This window comes from Octodon degus, unplaced genomic scaffold (genome assembly GCF_000260255.1).
Source record: "Octodon degus isolate 3935 unplaced genomic scaffold, OctDeg1.0 scaffold00017, whole genome shotgun sequence".
Classification (NCBI taxonomy): Eukaryota; Metazoa; Chordata; class Mammalia; order Rodentia; family Octodontidae; genus Octodon; species Octodon degus.
In genome coordinates, this window is record NW_004524593.1 from 23,277,674 (window position 1) to 23,297,543 (window position 19,870).

Below are 19,870 nucleotides of genomic sequence, written 5' to 3' on the forward strand. Positions count from 1 at the left end.
GCGGGGCCCTGGGTCCTGTCAGAGCATCCGTCTGGCCTACGTGGACGGCATGACCCTCCAGCCGAGGAAGCCTGTGAGGTCTGCCGCTGTGGTGGGGACTCAGGGGCCAGACCAGGACGGTCAGTGCCCTGGGAGCAGACGCCGGCAGAAACCAGGTACAGCAGTCACCACACTTGGGCCACGCGCCATAGCGGCCCTGGCAATGCCACGCAGCGGGGCTCCTCTCATGCCACCCCGGCCACGCTGCCCAGCACCCGAGTGACTGTCCCTCCCACCCAGCACCTCTGGAGAGGAAGGCACGTTCAGAATGAAGACAGGCCGACGTAGGCACAGCTCCCCATGTGACAGCCAAGATGAGCACTTTTTAAAATCTGAATTTCCGTATGATTGGCTGCACTTTTAAAATAATCCAACCATTTTTTCAGCTCAATGCTAGATCCTATTAGAGCCCACAGTGGGAAATGAGGCCCGGCCTGGGAGCGAGAGAAGGCCCTGGACACACCTCCTGCAAACACGAGGGCTTCCAAAGAGCACGTGCAACTTAGAGCCTCACACGATCTTTTGCAAAATCCACATCAAAACCAACACAAGATCCCTGCACAAACAGAGAAGTCTCATTGCACAGGCATTGAGGGACAGTTTTGGGAAGCAGGAGGTGGGGCTTGGGATAAAGGACCATCCAGTCACTGGGAGAAGACACGGGAGCCCCATGAGGCTCACAGGGGTCACAGGGAGGAGCAGGACGGATGAGCCGGGCCCGCCGGATTCTCTGCTCCTGCGCCGCCAACACAGGCCCGAGGTGACAGGAGATTCACTGCCTTCCACGCTGCTCCTGATTGCAGAGATTTTATTGCTGTGAACTACAAGCCATCACCTTCCCGGAGAGGAAAGGAGGAAATAAATCTTGCCTGGAGCAGGGAGGAGAGGGCGACTGGAGCCTGGGGACAAAAGCCAACGCTCCTCCCTTCACTCATGAGGAGCACAGAGGCCCCTCAGTCACCTGACATCTAAACCTCACCCAGCAAGCAGCGTGCAGGTGCGGGTTTTCAGGGGGAAGCAGGGAGTGTGGGGCAGAGTGAGAAGACACTGTGGAGAGGCAGGAATAGGAGAGGGATGCGTCCCCACCCCATACCACAGCCACACAGACCCTGCAGACTCGGGGGCTTCGGGGGCGGTCAGGTCAGATATAAAACTCAATAGAAACAGCAGAAAACAGGAACAAGATCTCTTAGGACAAAAGGCTCAGTGTTTCCTGATTCAATTAGGGAAAAAACTGAAGGAGGAAACGCAGCTTCTGGACGCTACAGCACAAGCCTGAGCACAGGGCCATGTGACCGAGGAGAGAAGGCACACCGTGGAGATTACTCCGCCAACAGAAAGAGGAGAAATCCCCTCAGAGCACAGCGCTGCAGGCGAGCTCCGCTTCTCACCATCACGCTCCGTCTCGTGAGATCGGAGCACGGAAACCGCATTAGGACAATTTACCGTTGCTTGGAAACAATAAATTAACAGGACTGCTTGCTATTTTGCATCTCCTTCTAATAAAATACCCAGCCAGGGTCACAGGCAAGGTGACTGCAGCACAGACAGCGCTGGCTCCAGACTGCAGCTCCGGGAAGAGCATGGCGAGGGGACCGGGCCGCATCCCGCACGTGTCCCGACCTGAGGCTGCGCCTCCACCAGCACCCACTCTGCGTGATTCACGCAGGGCTCGTGCATAGCACATGGGACCAGGACGGCCAGCGTTTCCTCTTCCCAGGGAGCACACCCCTGTCGCAAACAAACCAAAGACTGTTCTGTTTTGGGGACTCCGATCTAAGATCAAAAGGTCCCCAAGACTTGGGCTGACACCTATCCGGTCTCCTAACTAGCTGGGCTGTGGAGGATGGGGCCAGGGTTGTTGCGCAGGTGTGCCGCTTTCTGCACTGTGACAAGCACCTGTGGAAACGTCCATGGCACCTCGGCCCAGCTCCAGGCCGTGGGGTGCAGATCGCAGGTAGGGTCATGGTCCCAGGGGCCCAGCCCACTGCTGATGCATTCTGGGAACAGTGGGCTTTGTCAGACGTGGCTGGACCTCGAGTGTGAGATGCCGGGATGAAGGCGTGTGACCCCTAAGTCAGCCCACTCACAGGCACGGCACTCCGACTCCAGGCAGGCTGGACGAGACGACAGGGCAGAACCACGCTGCTGAGGTTTCTCGTTGCTTCTGCTGTCTTACCACCACCGTGAATGGTTGCTGCTTTGCCACGTGCCAGCCTGCCTTGGAGCCAGCTGATAATGGACTGCGACCTCTACACTCTGGGAGCTAAATAAGCCTTTCCCCTTTAACTTTGGTTGACAAGTATTTTGTCTCAGCAACGAGAAAAGTAACTGAGGATAGGAGGCAACCAACACAGCCCCTGAGCAGCCCCCAGTCCCATGCCCGAGGCCCACACCTGCACACTTCTTCCAGAGCTGGCCTGGGGCAGGCTTCTCCTGGCGGCTTCGTGCACAGCCCTGGACGCCCTGAGGAGCCGGAGACGGCGGGCTCCTGCCATGCCCAGTGCGGCCTTGAGTGGGTTAGTGAGCTCACATCGCCCCCTCCCAGGGGACACGGGGCTAATGAACATGAAGGTACTCACCCAGGAGGACGTGACTGGGCAAAAGACCCGGGATGGGGAGCTGGCGGTTGGTTGCCACCGCTCCCCGGATCACACAGCCAACCACCTCCCATGGCAGAGATTCACCTCCTGGCTCCTGGCAGGTGGGGGCCAAAGTTACTATCTGAAAGGGACAGGACCCCTGGCCGTGGATAGAGGGAAGCGGGGGTTAGCCACAGAGAGGGCAGGGACAGAGTGGGCATCCAAATGTCCAGCACGGCCATCCACGCCTCACTGTGGGGTCAGGAGCCCACAGCGCCGACTCCACAGCACGCTACGGTCATTTTCTCTACATAATAGCGAACTGTGCAAATCATGTGCTCAGGAAGACGGGGCGCAGGGGAGCCCCTGGCGCAGCACCCAGCAGCAGTGCAGCAAGGCCCCCATGACCAGGGGGACACAGGGGACACAGAAGTGCAGGCGAGTGGAAAGCAGTGGAAAGACTTGAAACTGGCCGTTTCAAAGTAAAAGTCACTGACACCTGCACGCTGCGGGGGGGGGGGGTGTCTGCTCCTGGAAGGGAGGAGGGAGCTAGGAGAGGCCCCTCCCCTCGCCTCCAGCCACCCCCAGACAACCGACCGAGGCAGCCTGCCGGACCTAGGCCAGAGAACACAAGACTCTCAGGGGCATCTGAACTTCACAAAGATATATATATACCTCTGCCCTACGCAGAACGCATTACGCACCTACCACCATGCGTGAGATCCACAGGATGTTCACCTACTGAAAAATTACTTGTTGTGTACCTGAAATTCAGGTTCACCTGGATGTCCTATAGTCTGCTAACTCCTCCCTTCACCCTTGGCATCGGCCATGGATGGGACCAGTGACAGTTGGGGTGGTAGGGACACTGGTGACCAGCTTCGGGGCTTCTCCCTCATTGTGCTTTCCCTGGAGCCCCCACAGCCAAAACCCACCCTTCCCTGTAGAAATGAGCACCTCCTTTAGGGCTGGCAAGATAGCTCAGTGAACTAAGCACTTGCTTAGGCAAGCGCAGGGGCCAGGGTTCGATCCCTGGCACCACACGTCCTGCCTGCCCCACCCCTGGGCACACTGAGCTGGCAATAGAGTCCGGGAGTGGTGGCGCATGCCTGTAATCCCAGCTCTAGGGAGGCAGAAATTAGGAAGATCACTATGAGTCTGAGCTGCATAGTGAAACCCTGCGCGCACACACACACACACACACACACACACACACATTTAAAAAAATGAAATGAGACGTCCCCTACCCCAGCAGGTGCTCAGCCCCTAGAGGGGCACACAGGCTTGGTGGGTCTGAACCCCGGGCCAGGGCAAGGTGGGGCCAGGGTCTGAGCCTGGAGCCTGGCTGGAGGCTGTGTGGACCCCACCCTGTGTCCCCACTTGCATTGGCAGTGGGTTTCCTGCCCCGCAACCCCAGACCTCCACACAGATTCAGAAAGAGAGAGACCGAGAGACAGAGACCGAGAGACCGAGGAGACAGAGAGAGGCAGAGAGAGACGCTGCATTCCGGCTCCCAAGAACGTGGCTGCCTGCAGAGCTTACAGCTCAGCCCGCAACCGCAGAAACAGGAGGAAGCGCTGGCACCCCACAAGGCACGGGCCAAGCTTGACGAGGCCACGGCGCAATCTGTTCTCACTCGGTGCAGAGAAAATTAATTTCTGAAGACATTTCACTTAACTTTGCAGCACTGCACCGTTTAGGCTCCGACGCTGCGGCATTTTCTTTCATATGCTCCTCTCCCCTTAAGGCGTAGGATGGGGTACACAGCTCTACCTCAGGTGGTGAGTGTGGGGTGAGCTGTGCCTGACCGGGGGAGGATGGGCCAGGGAACCCGGCCTTCGCTCTTCCCTGCCTACGTACGGGACAGGCCTGTGAAGACCCATAGCGGGACCTGGGAACGGCGGGGCTGGTTACCTTCCAGAGCCAGGCACCGGGGTGGGCTGGATGACCAGATCAGGCTGGGCAAGCACTCCAGGTACTCCGCGCCCTCGAGCTTGAACCCTGGGAAGCAGCGGTAGGCGACCACAGTCCCCACGGGGAAGGCGCTCTGGGACTCGGAGATGTTCACATAGCCGTTGGAGGAGGCCAGGGGCCTGAGGCAGCCTGGAAAACATGGAGAAACAGACACGCTTCACTCTCGCCTGTCTACATCCAAGGGCAACAGACCAGTGCGCTAGGGCCTGCCCCCCTGCTGCAGACGGCACGGCCCTGGGAGCCAGCACCGTGGTCCCCTGACCATTGGATTTGCAAGGCAAAGGCACTAAGGGGGTCAGACGCAGCGGCCAGAAGCGGGTGACACCAGCGGGCACACCCAGCCCCAGGTGCTCAGAGAGGCTCTCGGGTCACACCATGGCCAGGGCCTGGGGGAGTCTGGGGAACACTCTCTCACAGCTCTAAGCTGTCCTGACACCGCCAGGAATCAGAGCCACTGTGGGGCACTTGGAACAGGAGGCTCAGCTGCAGTCTCGACTCCGTGCCGGCCTACTGTAGGCCGGCCGCATGGCTGAGCCAGCCCTGTCTGACAGGAAATCGGCTGGGGTTTGCTAGACATCAGTGGGGAATCCTCAGTGTTGTGGGACTCAGGTGTGGACAGGCTGTGGACTGCTGGGTGCACCCAGGGACCTGTTCCTGTGGCCGGGGCGCGGGGAGAGCACACCCAGGGAGAGGCAGACCCAGGCTTGCTTCAGGTGGGAAGCTGGGCCATGCTCCCCCCACGTAGGCACCGCCATCCTCGGTCCTCAAGCCTGGGCAGTACAGCACCACCCCAGAGGCTCTGACCCGCGGTGGCCACAGCAACCACAGGGTCTCACGGAGCTCAGGTCACTTCACTGCTGGGACCGGGACCCTGTGGAGTTGCAGCTCTCGCTGGGGGGCACTGACTGCCTGTGAAATGAGTGCCCACAACACTTGCTCCAGCCAGGCACGGCAGGGCACAGCTGCCATCCTAGCACTCAAGAACCTGAGTTGGGAGGGTCACAAGTTCAAGTCCAAGCTGTGCAACTGACTTAGTGAGACCTTGTGTCAAAATAAGAATTAGAAAGAGCTGGGGATGTAGCTCAAGGCAAAAACCTTGGGTTCATCCTTGGTATTGTAAGGAGAGAGAGAGAGAGAGAGAGAGAGAGAGAGAGAGAGAGAGAGAGAGCGAGAGAGAGAGAGTTCTCTGCAGACTGCAGGGTTGCACTGCCCTACATGTTTGGGGAACAGACCACCCCACCCACAGACACACTGCGCCCATGTAAAAGGGCACATCCTGCTACACTGAGGACTCCTCACTGAAGTCTAGCAAACCCCAGCCGATCTCCTACATCAGACAGGGCTGGCTCAGCCATGCGGCCGGCCCACAGTCGTACGGGATGGAATTGCGTGCGTAGCCAAGCCTCCCGTGGCAGGCGCTGTCGTGGCAGCACTGAGCCCTCTTTTCTCATGCGCCCCGAAGTAGCTCTCAGCCCTGGCAGGGTTAAAACAACTTAGAGCCTTAAGAAATAGAGATCCCCAGACTCCCCCAGGCCCCGGGCATGGTGTGACCCGAGAGCCACGCTGCGCACCTAGGCAGGGTGTACCCACCGGCATCACTCACCCTGGCCACAGTGCCACGTGAGCAGCGCTCTGCTGATGGTCCCTGCTTAGCAGCACCAAGGGCTCCCCAAACAGGACGTCCTAGAATGCTCTGCTCTGAGCCCAACACGACAAGGACAGTGGCAGAGCTGGGGTGTGCGGGCACAGTTGAGTCGGGGGTCAGGAACAGCAGAATCCGCAACTGAGAAACCAGGGCTGAGCAGATGCGCCGCAACTCTCAGGCACAGTGCTCCTGGGCTGGCGCGGGCCGTGTGCCCACCCTGCCTCCTGGCAGAGCTGCAGCGCCCACGGGAGTGGGCTTCCTCCGAACAGTCTGCCTCCCACCGGCGTGAGCAGAGGCGTAGGCCACCTTCTGCATAGCAAGGTTCCCACTGAAAAATAGCGCTGGGGCAGCCCATGCCCAGCCCAGAGCGACAGCAAGGCCCACGGGTCCTGCTGGTCGCTGCAGTCAGGGGTCGGTGTGGGCACGTCCTGCCCTGAGTGAGAAAAAGGGCTCTGCGCACGCGCTCAGCGATCCCCACGGCACCTCTGGGCAGCAGGAAGAGGCCCGTTAGGTGTGAGTCTCTCCATCCACAGGAGCAGACACAAGTCAGAGAGCAAGATACTGCTCTAAGGGATGATTATGGTCCCCAAGGGGCCTGGAGAGCTGTCATGCTGCCCACGGCGAATGCGGCGCCTCATTCCCGGCGTGCACCAGGTGCCGTCCTCTGGATCCCAGTGTGCGCTCTGTGGTGCAAAGTGCGCTGGAGTCTCAGGAGCGCCAGCCAGGGCAGCTGCAGCTCAGCGCGTGCTCACCTGCCAGCCAGGCTCTTGGGTCCCTCACAGCCGCACAGAGACCGGCGGGCGCAGTCGGGGGACCCAGCACGGCCACACCTGACCAGAGCTGGAGCTGGGCAGCACGAGTAGCCGGCCAAGCAACAGGACCGTGAGGCTGAACTCAAGTGGCCTGAAGAGGGAAGCCAGCAGGGCACTCGGAACAGCCCAGGGGAGAGGCTCTCCCAGGAAGCACGCAATATGGTGTGGTACCATAAGAGGAATAAGGAAGGGAGGAAGCCAAGGATCCTGGGAGATGGGAAGGCGCGCAGCGGCAGAGACCTGGGAGGACCCCCGCCGCGACGTGACAGGACAGGCCAGCAGCCCCCAGCGGAGTGGCAGGGGCGTGTCCTCTGCTGTCTGTCCTATACCATCCTATACCAAAGCCTCATCGCCTCTTCAGCTCCCGCGCAGAGACAATTTATATGGTGACAGGGCACACTGCAGTATCAGACTGGCAGCTGTGACTCCTAAGGACAAAGACAGCCCCCTTGCCTGGCAACAAACAAGCTCGCCCTCCCCTCCCTCAGGGCATGCAGGGTGGGTTGGCTGCCTGCGCCTGTGGTCTTACTCGTGCATCAGAAAATAAAATTAGAATCAGTGTGGACTTGAGGGCTACGTACAGACAGAGCCCTCCAGATTCCAAATGCCCAAGATGAGATTGTGGTTTGGGTGAATTTGAATTAGAGTACTTTCCTGCTCTCCATTCATTACAAAAAGGGACCATCTTATTAGTACAAAAATAGCTCTGCATCATGCTTTAACTATACTCTCACCACTGCTGAAATAAATAAATGCCACAAGTGTTATAAATGCCCTGTGATTTCTATTAACTACATAATACCTCCTCGTCCTGTTCTCCACCTAGTTTTGGGTCTCTGACCTCATAAACTACTACTGACTTCCTAGGGTGGGGGGGCAAGCAGAGTGCTAGGCTAGGTCTTCCCCAGGTCACTGTAGACCTGGGTATATGCAGGACAGGAGGGAGCGCAGAAGCTAGGGGATGTGGGGGGCGCACTGCAGCTCTAGGTGGCCTCTGACCCAGTGCAGCCGCGTGCACACTGCCTACCACGCATCCCAAGAGAAGCTCGCGGCCACGGTACCTTGACAGATGGGGAGGTTGTCCCACGTGCCGTCCTCGCGGCACAGTGAAGCCACGCTGTACAGGTCGGGGTAGCGGATCCTGAATCCCTCGTGACAGGTGATGACCAGCTTGTCTCCGTGTCTGTACGTCTTGTTATGAATCTCAGCATCTTCAACTTGAGGGATGTGGCAATCTACAAGTGTGTGGAAGGTGCACATTACTTTCGGAATCTAAAGTCATTAACTGCTTCACAAGAAAACTCAGTGGGACCCGGTCTCAGCCTCCAGGGCAGCTCGACACCTCCATGGGGTAACAGGGTTCAGGCAGGTACGGCTCTACACTGCACTGCGGTCTTTTTTTGTTTGTTTGTTTGTTTTGTTTTGCAGTACTAGGGATTGAACTCAGGACCTTCTGCTTGCCAGGCAAGCGCTTATTCTGCACCGTGGTCTTGTGAACAGCTTGGGAAACCGCACGGACAAGAGCTGGGGTCTGCCTGTGCTGGTGGTGCCTTCTGCTGATGCATCGGGGACAGGACATGGCCCCATGCCACCCACCCACTTTGTGTGCTCCCTAAGCCCAGTGAGAAAGCGAGGTGCACACACGGCTTAAAAAAGCCTGTACCAGCCGGCCCGCACAGCTCCTGTCCAGTGAAGCTGTGCTCGAAAGGCAGGTGGAGCAGCCTGAGCCTGCCCCCCCAGTCGTGGGTTCTTATCTTTCTTTAAACAAAGAAAGTCTAAGGACATAGTCCATCAGTCACAGAAACGTCTGGAGAAAGCCCTGCCTGCTCCAGAGCCTGCGGCCTCTCAGCTGCTCAGGGCCTGCTGGACCCGAGGTACAGAGGTGCGGTACTGCCGGAGCCTTGACTTCCAGCAGCCCTGGGCTCTGGCCCTGCACCTGCCCGGGCCACAGGAAGGAGCTGTGGTGCCTGAAGGGTGCTGGGAAGCGTGGGTGCCTTCCAGCAGGATCCCAGGAGCCGTGCACGGGGCTGGGCTGGAGTCGCAGGAGGACACGGGAACCTGACAGATGAATTCAGGAGACAGATGCCAGCGAAGGGGACGACCAGGCAGAGTGGCTCCCGCACAGGAAGGAAGGGGCGGTGCCAGCCCGCTGCCCAGCGTGGGCACTGGGAGTCACTGTGTGCTCAGTAGGACGCCTTCCCCAGCCCTTGTCACCATTAGCTGGCGAGCGGGGCCTGTATCACCCGCCCCCTCTGTGCCCCTTCCTCTGCACACCTGCATGCACACTGGCGAGGAGGAACCGCGGGTGGCGTGGCCTGACCTGCCCCCAGAGCTGGGCATGGCCCCACCGCCTGGCCCTGGGAACCTGGCCTCCACCTCCCCAGGCCCATAGGCCCCGGGGGGTCCTGGCTGGGCTGCCTCTGGTTCCGGCTTGATCTCGCACACTTGCGTTTTAGGTAGTGCTCCTGCAGGGGTGGCTGAGTTCCCTGATGGTGACCCCAGGACAGTCCTGTGGAGCTGCAGCCAAATGCACAGCTGTGTGCCACACAGATCCCACCACCAGTGTCCTAACGCGAAGTATGGCCATGCCTTTCCAGTGCCACCATGGGGAAACTATTCACAGCAAAGGAAAACACATTTATCAAAGCACCTATCTATATAACCCTGGCTGTAAATAGACCCTATGGCAGTAATTTGTATGTCTAAGCAATTATTTTCAGGATGGACATATAATCTGCTCAAGAATTAATTAGCTGGTGTACTCGCAAGCAACAGCCAGTTGTAAAGATTGCCGAGATGTCAGACTTGTGGACGCTGGTGGCCGGGGCAGAGGACTCCAGCCAGCCAGCAGGTGGTTCAGAGCACGCCATGCAGACTGGGCCTGCCGCAGAGCAGAAGATGCGAGGTCTGCAGCGAATGCCAGGCCCTGAGTTCCATGGTGTGCCCCTGAAGGCGGCAGGGAGGGCCACAGGGCCCCTGCCACTGCAGGGCTGCATGCCCCAGCGAGTAAGGTGGAGAAGCAAGAGGCCACGCCGGGAGAGCTAAGTGGGCGAAGCGCGGCTCCCGCGAAGCCCTGCGCCTGGGCGGGCGGAAGCGCAGCCCGAGCTGTGCACAGGCAGGCCACGTCCACACAGACCCGTGGAAGTCAAAGACAGTGGAGGGGGAGCCGTTGAGCACCCCGCCCGTGCAGCTGCCCAGGATGCACCGCAGCGCGGCGGAACCCCCAGGAATTCCCTCTCCCGGTTGGCCGGCTCTGGGCCCGCCCAGCAGGGAAACAGTGCTGGCCAGCACCCCACCGGGCCGGCAGACCCAAATCCGGACTCTGGTAGGTTTCCATGGAAGGCACACATATCACTTACATCCTCGAGCGGCTGAAAGATTTTTTTTTTTTAAATGTATGTATTTGGTACAGGGTTGCACAGGGGCTGAAAGGTTGTAAGCTGAGCCACTGTTAATCGGGGATTCTGCATGACCCAGTTGCCCATTGATTAAATTCATCTACTCAACAAGGAGAGTCTTAAAAGCCACGTCAAACATATCATTACCAAGGACTCTAGAAAATATCGATGTTCAGGTCTGACACGTGGAATCCTGTCAACAATTACAACTTAGACCGCGTGTGGTGGGGCAGGCCAGAAGCCGGAGGACAGAAGGTCAGAACCATCCTGGGCACACTGAGGGCTTAGCAAGACCTCAAGAATAAAAGGTAGACACGAAGGCTGGAGATGCAGCTCGTGCCACAGGCCCGGGAACCCCCAGTACTGCAGGTTAGTGAATTAATTAGCACTCAGGGGTGGGAGCTGTCTTTCCCATCACCCCATCAGTGATTCCCTACACCGCGCTCCTGGGGACAACGGCATTCGATGTAATGAGTCCATGAAGAGGGGATGAGGATCCTGGGGCTGAATTGGACCTTTATACCTAAGAACACATTAACTTCCTGACTGCTGAGCGAGGAGGGAAACCCAAGGGACAGGGTAAGACATTTCCAAGGACGTGGGCCTCATACCAGATTTATTCTCATTTAACATCTTGGTTATATGTGAAAATAAATTTGATTTTTAAGAAATGCTCTTTCCACACCAGTACACCCCCAAACCATCCCCTGGAGCACAGATGCCAGGCACGCAATGGAGACTTGCAATTCACGTTAGTGTGGCGAAGGCCCGAGACCACTATGTAAAGAACTCTGCTTCCAGTTATTCAAGCTGGCATTTGGGATGCCTGTTAATTCGTCCATCCTCTCCTCCGCTCTTGAGTGAGCTGCCGAGAGCACTATGCAGGGCTAGCAGGTCCTAGGGGACAGAGAAGCCAAGAATGTCACTCACAGCACTTGCCTGCAGGGAGGGAGGGGCAGCAAGAGATGAGCTGGAATGAGATGCTCAGCACTGTGATAAACCATGCGGCTACAGGACTGTGCCTGACTCGAGGACTCAGGTAGATGGGAAAGAGGTCTCTGGGGGCTCAGGCAGATGGGGAAGGGGCCTCCAGGGAAATGACATTTATTAAGCTGAGCTCTGAAGGGCCAGCGAGATGGCTCAGCAGACTAAGCACCTGCTTAGGGAAGAGCAAGGACCGGGTTCGATCCCCTGCACCGCATGCCACACTGGCCCTGCCCCTGGGTGCACTGAGCCAACAACTGAGACCAGGTGTGGTGGTATACGCCTGTAATCCCAGTGCTGGGGAGGCTGAAAACAGGAGGATCACCACAAGTCCAAGCTGCGGAGTAAGATCCTGTACCAAATACATAAAAAACAAAACAAAAAACAGACTGAAGCTGAAATCTGAGTGACAAGGATTCAGTTACGTCTGCATCCTGGAGCAGTCATACTGGGCAGGAAAGAGCATGGCGCTGGCCAAGTACACACCCAGAAAGGGCTGTGTGTGGAGCACAGGCACCCAGGGCAGGCGGGAAGCTGGACCCAGGGACCTGCGGGTCAGAGCAGGGCTGTAGGCCCTGAGTCCCTGTGACATGCACAGCGCAACCTGGCCTAGAACCCCTGAGCTCGCCAGGCATGCAGTGAGGTATGGGCCTCTCCAGAGAGAGGTGGGTCTCTGTCCCCAGCCCCATGAGGCCCCAGGGTGTTGCCTGCGGCGAGCACCTCTATATCCCCACTTCCCCGATGGGACATCCTGCATAGTGGGCACCCACAACGTGGTTGAGGCTGGGGACCCGGGGCCACATGGCCTCAGCTCAGCTTCTGGGGGCCTGGAGGCCGAGGCAGCACGCCATGGACCTCTTGACCCTTGAGTTTCCCAAGTTGCCAACAGCGCGTGTCTGTTGTCACTCACAGTGGTGCAGAGAGACTCACCGCCCACAGCTCCCCTGCACAGTGCAGCTGTGGCTGCCCACTGGGGACACAGGGACCCTGCCGTGGGTCACTCAGTTCCCGCAGCTGGTTCAGCTGTGTCTTTTCACTGAAAGAAACCCTGGCCAAGAGCAAGGTGACTTGCCTGAGCTCTGTGAGTCCTTCCAGCGAGCTAGTGAGCTGCTGGGCCTTGGAGACCTTGGCACTTGCAGCTGGAGTCAGGACAGGGGTCTGGGGACCCTGAACTTTAGCATGGTGTCCTTTCTTCACTTGGCCCCTGCCGACACCCCCAGGTTCACTCCTCGCAGCTAGTGCTGTCCCTCCTTCTCTGTGGGGAAGAGCCACCCCCCACAAAGAGCCCAGAGGACAGTGTGCTGACCACCATACCTGGAGCAGGCCACCCACACTGAGCAGAGCCAGCCCAGCTGTCGACACAGGCAGAGCAGAAGAGGAGAGAGCTCTGCTCAGAAAGCGGGGACAGGGCCAGCCAAATAGCTCAGCGGGCGTGGTTAGCCAACACTCTGGCCCTAGCCTTTCAAGGTCAGTGAAGACTCGGGACATAGGAGAACCTGTACTGTAACAACATGTAACTCAGTTGTGCTCCAAATTTTCTGATCAAGAAGATTATGGAGCCACAGAGAAATGTGTTCGAGGATCTAAAGTGAGCCTGGGGGAGAGTCACATGGAGAGAAAACATTCTCTCAGGCTTTCACAGAGAGCAAATTGGTCAAGCAATGGCCGTGACTCGTCCTCATGTCAGACACTGACAAAAGGATGTACAAAAGGCGGTACAGGGCTACAGGATAAATCCTGAGAGTATTTGGCTGACCTTATCAAATACAAAAGTTACATTTCTTGTTATATAGGTCTTGCTATATCTTGGTCTTAACCATCCAGCAGAAAAGTATAAAAATGAGGTATATAAAGTAAATCCATATTAATACGATGAGCTGTAAAAGGCTCAAGTCAATAACTTCTGAGGATAACCCACTAATATTATAGACTGCTAGACAGTGTTAGATTGTTTAGTTGAATTCAAACACCTATAGTATTTAGATGCCAATAGAATATTCACCTCTGACAGGACAAAAAAAAAGGATACAAAGGAATGATTATTTTGTATATATGTATACAAAATAGGATAAATTTACAGCTACTTTCGCTTAATTCAATGAGAAGAAAGAGGTGTACTAGCAGTGTTTGGACAGAATATCCTGTCTGCTTCTTGTACTATGGATAACCACTAAGAAGATAACAATGTACAGTGTATTGACTATCAAAACTGACCTATTAATCAGCTGTGAAACTGTCTCATTCATATTTATTTCTTAATAAAAAAATAGGGGAAAAAAAGCCCAAATAGCTCAGTGGATTAAAGCGCCTGCAAGCAGGCACAGGGGCCAGGGGTTCAATCCCCGGGCCTGCCAGCCCCACCCCAGGTGTGCGCTGAGATGGCAATTGAGACTGGGCGTGGTGGCGTGCACCTGTAATCCCAGCTCTTGGGAGGCTGTAAACAAGCGGATCACTATGAGTCCAATCTAGTAGTGAGACCCTGAGCACCCCGTATACCCTTCTCTAAAAAATATTTTTAAAAAAAGAAAAGGAGAAGGGGACAGCATAGACCCTGGGGAAGCGGGCCCAGGGGCAGGAAGCGGCTCCCCCAGGCAGGGAGGGCAGGCCTTCTCTTGTCCTTAAGGGCAGGGTAGTTAGGAAGCCTGAAGTGGGGTCGGAACCCCCACTCTGTGCATCCTGGCTTCACCTGAACCTGGGATCATTGCTGCATCCCAGCGTAAACCAGCGAGAAAAGTCACACCAGACAGCTGTCAAAGCGAAGGTGCTACGCAAGCCTACACTTGGGGCTCGTCTCTTTTCTGCTCTAAGATGGGTTTTTATTTATTTGTGGTTGGCAAGAACAGTCAGCTCCTTGGTGTTTTATTACTTAACCCTTGGATAGTGATTCTTGGGGGGTTCTCGGCGTCCAGGCCGCAGGACCCGGACTCCTACCCGCTTCCAGGATAAGCAGAGCACTCACAGCTGACCCTGGAAGCGTGGGCCGTGTTTTCTGGATGCTGTATGGTTAGCACAGAAGTGAAGAGTTAGAAAACCCTGTGCACAGAATCCTAGCACTATATTTATAAATAACCCATGTGTCTCAAAAGAGACAATAATAAAAAACAGAAAATAAAAATAGCATATGTTAGAATATATGCAGAAAGCTGTGGCTATAAATTTCTCTGTAAACCTAATGACACAGCAGGAAAAGGCAAATATCTAAAAATCATGAATGTATACATTGCAGTTGATTAAGTGAAGGTTGCTGAGCACACTGTCGAAGTTTTTCACACCCTGGTTGGCTTTCTTTTTATTCCTTCTAATTCCAACTGTGACTATGGATTAAAATTACCCTGATTTTGTTTCATAAATTTGGATGCATGCAATCTGGAATTATCCTAAATACCCAAATTAAGAATTCTTTTAAAGAGGCACAAAAAGAATAGACTACTAAACCCAAAAGAAGGTACAAGGAAGTCAGTAGTAGCAAAGGTTAACGGGCAGAAAAGACATGCAGATAAGAGGATCAGAAAGGCTAACTCGGGTTCTTTGAAATGAGTGAAACGGATGAAGCACAGCAAAGCTGATTAGAAAACCCTAAGAGGACAACACACGCAAGTATAAGAGTAAAAATATGAAACCCACATAGACCCTATATTTTAAGAAATAAGAGAATGTCACAAAATTAGAAAATTTGGAAGTCAGATGCCTAAAACAGAAACTGTACAAGTTACCAACATGGACACAAGAGAAACAAAAAGTAGCTATAGTGTTATGAACACTAAAGGAGAAGGTGGATTCAGTACTGAACCCCCCCCCAGTCCCCGGCCCTGCGGGTCGGAGCCCTCTGGAAGGACTCTGGGAGCTGGCCTGTCTGCACAGCCTGGCCTCAGCTCCGCGACCTGCAGGGAAGTTCAGGAAGGGAAAGGCTGGCCAGTCCGTTTCATCAACATGATGCAAAACTTAAAAATAAGATTTTAGCAAGCCACCCAGCAATAAACGCAAAAGAAAACACTGAATCAATTTAACATTTAAGGATCAAAACAATATGACTCACTGTGTTAGCCAAATAAAGAAGAAAATTATTGTCTGACTAGACAGACAGGAAAATGCACTCGATAAAAATTGAAAATCCACTCATGGTATTACAAGGAAAACTTGGTAATTAACTGTGACTTGAAGAAAGCAGCGTGGCAGCACGCTGCCCCATGAGCTGAACCCTCCACAGCGCTGGTCCCCGGCAGAGTTGGACGAGAGCAGAATCAAGTTTAACAGTGAGGTTCGTGGTGACCCCAGGAAACTCGATTTGGTTCCCATCCAACTCGGCTCGCGACCAGAATCATGGAGAGAAGTGAGTCCATGAACAGAGACACCACCGTATGACAACGGATCTCATCTTAGTAAGCCATGGAAGGTGCCTGCTTGAAACCCTGCGGGAAAGGTGAGGCCACTCTTCCCGGGGTCAGCGCTGCCACGGGGCTGCCAGCCAGCAGGAAGGCTTGGGAATTGCAGCGCCGGATCCAGAGGACACAGACGCTGCATTGAGCATGCAGGACAAGGCTACGTCCTTGGTGAAACCCAAGAGAAATTTCCAAGAGAAACAGTAAAATTGCCAATGAGTTTGTCACGTATGAATTTCTACATATCAACAATTTAGAATCTATAATATTTATCAATAGCTTCAAAAATTGCATTTCTTTTTCTTTTTCTTTTTTTTTTTTTTTTGAGACAGGGTCCTTCTCTGTAGCCCAGGCTGGCCTCAAACTCACAGTGGTCCTCCTGCCTCATCCCCCCAAGTGCTGGGATTGCAAGTGTGTACCACCAAAACTGGCAAAAAATTTGAATTTCTAATTTGAACTTTAACAGAAGAGAAAAGCTCCAGAATACTGTAAAGCATTATTGGGAAAAATTGTAAACAAGCTAAATAAATGGGGGAATATTCCACATTCTTCAACTGGAAAACTAAATGATGTAAGCACAGTATTTCCCCCAAACGTAACTATGCACACAACACAGTCATCAAAACTTCAAACTTGTGTCAACATTCGGAAAGACAAAAGGCCAGGAAGAGGCAGAGCAGGGGAGCCTCGCTGTCCCTATCCCAAGCCCTCCTGCCACAGGACCTGCTGTGCACACAGCTGGGCCGAGGGGATGGGCTCAGTGTGTGCAGCAGTGGCCCTGCAGAACAGCTGTTCTGTCTTGGGCACAAACAAGTGGCGAGGGTTGGTCGGAGATGACAGCGTGAGGGGTGAAGCAGCGAGGCTCTGAGGAGAGGCCCGTCGCTGGAGCAGGACGACCTGGGATGGGTACCCGGAGCCTGAGCTTGTGTGCAGGGACGTGCTATTCTTGGCATCAACCCCCTGGGTCCAGCCTGGAGGTTTGCACACCCCGCGTGGTGCTGGGGTTGCTGCCAGAGTCACCACGAACCTCTACGGGTGCTTTGACAGTGTGCCACATGCTGAGCTGAGGTCCCATGGGCCGGAAGCCCTCTGCACCCCAGGAAGTGCAGGCTGGTGGGCCCCAGGTCCAGGACGCCATGCCCTCAGGTGGCAGCTGTGGAGCAGTCGTTGGGGTGTGCGTCCTGGAAATCACAGGCGGCCAAGCTGCCACCCTGCCTGTGGTGTCCGGCTGTCATCTCACAACATGATCATTTCTGTCACTTATCTTCGCTGGCTCAGCCCTGTCCAGCTTGCCTTCATTTCCTCTGGGCTTTTCTTCCTTCTAAATCAGGGGCACATTCAAGTTCAGGAAATCTTTTTAACAACAAAAAGCAAATTCACAAAGCCACTCTGGAGGCAGAGGATGGGAAAGAAGTACCTTCTGCCAGTAAGAAAGGGCAGTGGCCCTAGGGACCGGTCCCACCCACCAGAGGAGGATCAGGTCAGGAACTTCGGCCAAGGCTGTCTGTGTAGATAACTCGGGCCTGAGGCAATAGGAAAGACATTAGGATGACAGAAAGTACACATGAGGTGCAGAGGGCGCTAGATAAAACCTCTTCAGCAGCTCCGTCCTTTCGGGCGCCTGGGGCTGGGGCCATACCTCAGAGTTCCAGCGGCAGTGGAAAGGGCTGGACCCAGAGGCCCCTTGAGTCCTTGAGCTGCCAGCTACCTCGATGGCCTGCACTGGCCAGTCAGTCCAGTTGGATCTTTTAATTAAAAATGTATGCGAAGATAAAAAGGGAGTAATGTCGACGCTCCCTGGGAAACTCAGAGCCATCTCACCACCAAATCCTTCAGCTTTATAGGCGTCTCCTTAGCCAGGGAACATTCAGAATTAGCACGTGATGAGGGAATCTGATTTTTCTCTTTTGCACACTGCAAGGAGCTGAGAATAGCAAGGACAAGATAACCTGGGGACACAGCAGCTGGGTGTGGTGGGTGCCACCCCCCCCCCCCCCGTGTCCTGGCCCAAGCAGGGCCAGGCAGCAGTGGCTGGTGGCAGCCAACACAGCCAAGGCCCCTGGGACCTCAGGAGTCACCTGGGGCTTTGGGAACATGAGGCCTGCATCAGCCGGCCCTGGGCATCTCCTGGGTACCACTCAGCTCAGGCAGCATCTCAAAGGCAGCTCCTTGGCCCCACCTGGCTTCCCAATGTGGAGGTGTGAGCGCTACTTTCCTGCCAGTGTGGGGCAGGTGATGGTCTCAAGGGGCCCAACAGCCCTCACCCCTGCAGCAGGCCTCCCTTAGGGTGTGGCTGGGCCACGAGGTAGGCCACCTGCCACACTCCACACTTGCAGGGCCTGGTCCTCTCCCCTTCGAAAGGCCGTCCATGGCCAGGTGACATAAGCATGGAGAAGTAGGGTCTGGACTGAACTCCAGTTCTGCTGCCGCGTGAGAGGCCTGGGCCTCTGAGTCCCCACTTCTTGTCAGTAAATAGGGCACAAGAGCCTTCCAGGGGCTGTGAGTCCCTGCATGTCACAAGGGTCACCGTTCCCATGGCAGACACCACCTTAAAGCATGGCTGCCAGGTGGGGGAGGGCACCTCCAGGGTCCTGTAGGGCAGACAAGATCTGGGGAGCTCGGGCTGAGGCTTGCTGTGCCTCCTGCTCTCGGAGTCCCCGTCCTTCCGGTCAGCACTGGAAGGGCGTGACCGAGGCATATGATCAGGTGGGTGCCCTGCAGGTGACACGAGGCAGGCCCAGACCTTCTCTGGGCTTCAGATCCTCCCCAGTTCTGGGCCCACCTGAAGCCCATGTCCTGTGCTGTCCTGAGGTTGCACCCCGAGCTCCAAGTGCGAGGCTGTGGCCACACTGGTGGGCTCCTAGACGGGCTCTTCGGGTGCTTTCCCATATAGTTTGCACCTCAGCTCCATCACCTGTGGACCCTGCTCTTTCTGCTTACAGGACCCAGATGCCCAGGACCCAGGGACCTGGTGGCTGCCCGGGAGGGTTCTCACAAGCCTCAGCGGGGCTGAGAACAGCAGCACTGTGGTGTGGCCACTGGCAGCCCAGTGCCCAGGACGGGGTCCTTGGAGCTGCTCCAGGGAGATAGATGGCAGGAAGAGAGAAGGGTTTCTCTCGCAGATAAGAGCATGGGAGGAAGTCCTCAAATATTAAAACCCTGTCTCACATATATTTCAGGCTGCAGTGGCTCTCCTCGGCCTCCTTGCACACTCCAAAGCGTGGCTGCAAAACGGGAGCCTCGGGAGGGAGGAAGCACTGAGCCCCTGCAGCCGGGTCCTGCCCGTACCACCTGGCCCGACCCCAGATTCAGAAGCTTCACTCCTGTCACAGGTTCTGGGCCCAGGTGGAGGGACTGGTACCCCAGATGCCATCTTGCAGCCAGCATAGACCAAGGCAATCAATTGTTTAGGTCTCCTTAGTGATCAGAACCAGAACTCTGTCCCCCTGCTCTGCCCAGCACTCACAGGAAGGGCTCAGCTGTAGCTCCCAGCCATAGTGGGACAGAAAATGGGAAGTGAGGCCGGTAACAGCAGCCCTCTGCACATCCTATGCAACAGCCTGACTCGGCCTGGCCTGATCTGAGCACACAGGGACCCGGGGTTGACCTGGGGTTAGTTAGGGTGGGATAATTACTTTCAAAATGTTCTGCTGCCTTAGGGTGGTGGCTCCAGCCCTCGGACCCTGCCTCTGTCTCCAGGACATGGGTGGCTGCTGGAAGCTGTGAGGTGAGTTCTCACAGGACAGGGCAGGGCTCGAGGCCCATGAGGGGCTGCCCTGCCCTCCAGAGGCTGTCCTTGTGTCTTCGTGGCTTTTCTCTCATTGCTGGGATGAAATACCCAACACCCAAAGTTAAGGGAGGAAAGGTTTATTCAGCTCCCAGTGTGTGGCGTTCCTGTCCGTAATCAGCTGGCTCTAAGGCAGGGCAGCCAGGCTGAGGACCAAAGCTCAAGGTGGCAATGCCAGCAGAGCAGCAAGAGCAAAAGGGGGTCAGTGAGCCTCTTGTCCTAATACTGTAAGCAGGCTAACTGCCCTGGGCGGGTGTAATGCTCACAGCA

General features: G+C 55.7%; 1 protein-coding gene across 1 annotated transcript in view; it reads right to left on the reverse strand.

Moving 5' to 3' along the window:
- The window catches only part of Susd4 (sushi domain containing 4), an 81,473-nt gene that overhangs the window by 13,575 nt on the left and 48,028 nt on the right, over positions 1 to 19,870 (reverse strand). Inside the window, exons 4-5 of the mRNA XM_004626951.2 lie at positions 8,114 to 8,287; positions 4,536 to 4,724 (exon numbers count right to left, since the gene is read on the reverse strand). Coding sequence (XP_004627008.1) covers positions 4,536 to 4,724; positions 8,114 to 8,287 — 363 coding nt within the window. The remainder of the gene's footprint in view (positions 1 to 4,535; positions 4,725 to 8,113; positions 8,288 to 19,870) is intronic.